Source organism: Salarias fasciatus, chromosome 11 (assembly GCF_902148845.1).
Source record: "Salarias fasciatus chromosome 11, fSalaFa1.1, whole genome shotgun sequence".
NCBI lineage: Eukaryota > Metazoa > Chordata > Actinopteri > Blenniiformes > Blenniidae > Salarias > Salarias fasciatus.
The window spans coordinates 8560724-8565389 of NC_043755.1; the positions used below are offsets into that span (position 1 = coordinate 8560724).

The 4666-nt window shown below is 44.9% G+C and overlaps 1 protein-coding gene across 1 annotated transcript; it reads left to right on the top strand.

Moving 5' to 3' along the window:
* The first annotated feature begins 1412 nt into the window (after positions 1 to 1412).
* Positions 1413 to 4308, top strand: cited4b (Cbp/p300-interacting transactivator, with Glu/Asp-rich carboxy-terminal domain, 4b). Its single transcript, XM_030103292.1, has 2 exons — positions 1413 to 1654; positions 2604 to 4308. Exon 2 carries the CDS (start codon positions 2613 to 2615, stop codon positions 3387 to 3389), a length of 777 nt encoding a protein of 258 aa, XP_029959152.1. The 5' UTR covers positions 1413 to 1654; positions 2604 to 2612; the 3' UTR covers positions 3390 to 4308.
* Positions 4309 to 4666: the final 358 nt, after the last annotated feature.

Genomic DNA, 4666 nt, shown 5'->3' on the forward strand with positions numbered 1-4666 from the left:
GCACGTGCATACAGACACACAAACAATGCATGCGTGCATTCATCCCTTATGTCACGTAAACATTACAATGAGGTGAAAGCGGCTGTAATGCACAGCGGTGGTTACTCTGCTGCTCCAGCCTGAGAATAGCACAAGGGCCACATTCCTCTGCCCTGCCTCCACTGCCTCACTAAGGCCAACACACACACTAACACACACAGCAAACGGGAGGGTCACGTACACCAACAGGCATCTCAGACATTTTGAAGACGAAGTGTCTCAAGAAAAAAAAAAACACTGAATATATTGACAGTTTAAAGATAAGAGGATTCAGCCAAGTTAGTAAAAAGTGGACTGAAATTTTTACTTGAGCACAGATAATGCTATATTTGTTAAATTTTACTGAAGTACAAATAAAAACACCCTTTTAAAAAAAACTGGTCTGATCATTAGCTACTGTTTTACTGCTTTGAATTGTGTTGTCAAAGTCAGCAGTCAGTTCATAGCTGAAGCACATTAAGTATAGAAAATGACACAACTGCTGTTACATTGCTCAAAACACATGCAAGTACAAAACACTGACGTCCTAAACTCCCATTAATTGCTTTTTAACCACTGGGTGTATGATTTTGCATTGCCAATTTTGTGTTGCAAATGTGTAGATATAGGCTATTCAGAAAAAAAAAAAATAATGACAGTCAATCAAAAACTTTGCCAAAAATTAAACTTGTAGATGTCCTTAAAAACAATGTAGGATTTCAAAAGTACAGCAGTCAATTGCTTGGAGGAAATTACACATAATTATGAGTTAAATAACATATTAGGTCAAATACTTTCAAAAGTACAAATACTCAAAAACACTACTTGGAAGTTGCTCTATTTATCCAAGGAGGAAAACAAAACTGTCCTGAAGAATGTAACTATTACATCGCTTAAGCACAAAGTACAAGTAAAAACACACAAGACTAAAACGCAGTAATCATCTCGTTAAAACAGAAGATGACCTACAAATGTCTAAAATCTGACTTTTTAATCTTTCTTTTTGAAAATCAGCCTTTTAGCACTATCCATCTTTTTATATCATAGTTTAGAGCTGCTCGAGAAGCAAGTGAATTGTGTCGAGAACTAATGTAGATTAACTGAACTTCTAGAAAGTTATGATTTGAATTCTCTATCTATCTATCTATCTATCTATCTATCTATCTATCTATCTATCCATTGAGCAAACAGGAGCAGCAGTTACTAAGACAAACAAGATGTCTAAATAATCTTTCAAACAGAAACAGTGGGGAGGAGGAGGGTATTTAAATTGGCTACTGTGTCACGGCTCTCCGGCAGCCCTCTCCTTTCTACGCCCATGCACAATTATATTAAGTAGGGCCAATAGGAACAAAGGAGAGGCAGGACCGAGGCTCCACCTCTCAGCGACTGCCTTCCTCTGAGCTTTTTAGATGTACATAATCCCTGAGTTGACCCAGAAAATAGGCAGTCGTTTCAAGATCTGATGCGGCAGTCTTTTGTGCGCACCGTCCCCGCTTGAGCATGAAGCGTAACCCCGTGGAATAAAAACCCTCGAGGAGCTTCGCCGCCGCCGCCGCCGCGCGCAGGAAACGCCGCTTGAAAACACGGAGCCGAGCCAAAGTCGCGCAACTTTGAGAAAACGTAGCGGATACGGGTAAGTGATTTTTTTTTCTTCTTATTTAAATAGGGATTTATTTAGTGGGAGGATTCTGGGGGTTTGGTCCTCCGCTGCTGCTGCTGCTGCTGCTCCTGCCGCTGCTCCATTGTTTGCATTCCCTTGTTTCAAAGTGGAGATTTACAAAATGGATATTATTAGGCGTCAGGAGCCGAGCGGCCGCGGACAGACATTTAAGCACATAATGTGAGTGTAATCGGAGAAAAAAAAAAACACAGAGCTGGTGTGTGATTTGTTAGAATTTTTTTGTGCGCCTCGTTGGATTTGTGGTGATTCAGCTGTTGGGGAAGATGTTGCATGATGTCAGTGTTCTTTGTTGCAACCTTACGTGCGTAAAATGTAACAGATTCCTCTGCCTCAGCTGTCATGCAACACAAACGGGATTTAACCAGGGCATTTACGCGATGCGCTCGTTTATTTTTCTCTGTTTTCTCGATCCCGATCGTGCTCGTATTATCCAGCAGGAAGGAGGGGTGCAAAAAAAAAAACGGACCCAAACAATGTATGTTAACCTGTAATTTCAACCTGGGCGTCCATTCCTTGGCACAAAGAGGAGGAAGGTTTTAGGGAGACTAAACACGCCAGTATGGTTTTCACCGTTAGCCGATCAACAAAAACAACCTTGGAGATCTCTTTTTTTTTTTTTTCTTTTTTTTTTTCCACTGGACGCGTTTTTAGTGATCTGGTGACATTAACAAGGAAACGTGCATCTTTGTTTGTCTCCAGTGAGGAGTGTGATCACCTGGGAGGGAAGTGGGTTGATTGCATTGCATTTTGAATTGGTTACAGCTGTGTCGAAAAGTCACTCTTGATACATATTAACCTTTATCTTCACAGTGGCCTTGTGGGATTCTTGTGAATGTGTTGCATGCCATGTCAGTAGTAAGTCAAACAGCTTGTCCTAACAGTGTCTCCTCTCTGCCTGTAGACAGGAGGCATGGCAGATCATCTGATGATGCCCATGAATCACAACGCAGCGGGCGCCAGTCTCCACGGTTACAGGATGGGCATGAATGGCGGCCTGCAGGCAGGTCACCAGCAGCATGCCAACCAGCAGGGCATGAGGGCGATGCCCAATGGCCAGATGATGCACTACGGTGGCGCCCAGGCCAACATGGAGACGGCCATGAGGCAGCGGCAGGGCATGGTGGGCGGGCCCATGAACGGACAGCTGAACGGGGCCCAGATGGGTCATCACCAGATGACCTCTGGTAATATGATGTACAATGGGCAGCCGCAGCAGCAGCAGCATCACCCTCAGCAGCAGCATCACATGCATCCACAGCAGCACCAGCAACAAGTCCAGCACCCACAACAACAGCAGCAGCAGCAGCAGCAGCAGCAGCAACAGCAGCAGTTCATGAACGGAGGCTTAACGTCCCAGCAGCTCATGGCCAGTATGCAGCTGCAGAAACTGAACACCCAGTACCATGGACACCCGCTGGGTCCGATGGGCGGGAACCACATGGGGCCCACGACCCAGTACCGCATGAACCCGGCGCAGCTGGCCAACATGCAGCACATGGCCGGGCCGGCGCTGGCCCTGAACGGCATGGATGCGGACATGATTGACGAGGATGTCCTGACCTCGCTGGTCATGGAGCTGGGCTTGGACCGGGTCCAGGAGCTGCCAGAACTCTTCCTGGGCCAAAATGAGTTTGACTTCATATCAGACTTTGTCAGCAAACAGCAACCCAGCACTGTGAGCTGCTGAGAGGACCTTACTTGCAAACGGGCACAAACGGAGACAGATAACGGAGACGAGGATTGTCCAGGACGGATGAAGAGGGCCCATCTCTTCACATTTGTAATTTTGTGAGCACCCAGCTGTACGACGACTCCCATGCGCGGGGTGCACACAAGAGAACTCTGGACGTCCACACCGAGCGCTCGGAGTTTCAGAGTTTCACGTGTGCGAGTGGCCAGACGGTGGCGAGCCCCACAGCCGAGCTCCACCTCTCCTATTTCCTGGACATGAATGTAATAAAACCATGCTGAAATTCTTAAAAAGCCACTCTGAACAATGCTATGACACTATGTAGCCTCTAAGTCTGGACTCCACGTCAGTTTACCAGTAAAAAGGTGTATTTATTTATTCCTACCTGAGAAAGCTGATATAAAGAGCAACCGCCATTTTTGTTTTGGGACCCAAATGGTTTTAATCATCATTTACTGAGAATAGGTTTCAGAAATATAATTTATGTTCTCTGCTCATGATTTTATTTTATTTTTTTTTTTATTTTTGAAATTTTTTTTTTTCTCCCATTCCGTTTGGCGCAGTAGTAACCTGAGCTCCGATGGCTTTGTCATCTGAAAGGGTTTTCTATAACGGTCGTCTCACGTGAATGGGAGTTTCATCCAGACGTTAAAAAATGGTTCACTTTTGGTAAAGTGCTGCCTTTTTTAGATGTGCTGTTCTCGACAAAACCTACTGCTTGTACTGTATGAAGCTGTATAACTCCAACATGTCCACACTGTTGTGTTCTATTGGAGATGTAGAACCGCCTTAATCACGCAGATTCTTATTTATTGGTTGTTTATATTGTCCCCTTTTTTTGTGGTCAAGATGGGGGGATGGTCTTTGTGAAAAAAAAGGGGGTTTTGAGGATCAATAAAAACGGCCTGGATAGATGTGTGGCCTGCTTTTCCATTCATTGCATAGCTCTTCCCCCAGGCTGTAGGGAGCAAGCTAAGTGCCTGGGTTAACCTGCCGGTGGAGGGAAACCTCAGCTCGGCTCTGGGATGGAAATGTTTCAGGAGCTGTAATATTTATGCGTTTTGAGGAGGGGGGGGGGTGGTATCCACCACGTATTTCCCAGGCTTCTGTTTTCTGTAATTCGCCAGTTTGATTGCTGAAAACTCAATTGTTTGATTGGCAGTTGGTAATACACTTATCTGCCGGTTGCCAAAAGAGCTGCATAATATGTCAGCGTGAATCTGATTTAACATCTTAGAAACTGATAGTCGAATTGGATTCTCAGTTTTCCATTT

Bases quoted from the DNA above. Each gene is read 5' to 3' on its own strand.
- cited4b (XM_030103292.1), top strand. From the start codon at position 2,613: ATGGCAGATCATCTGATGATGCCCATGAATCACAACGCAGCGGGCGCC.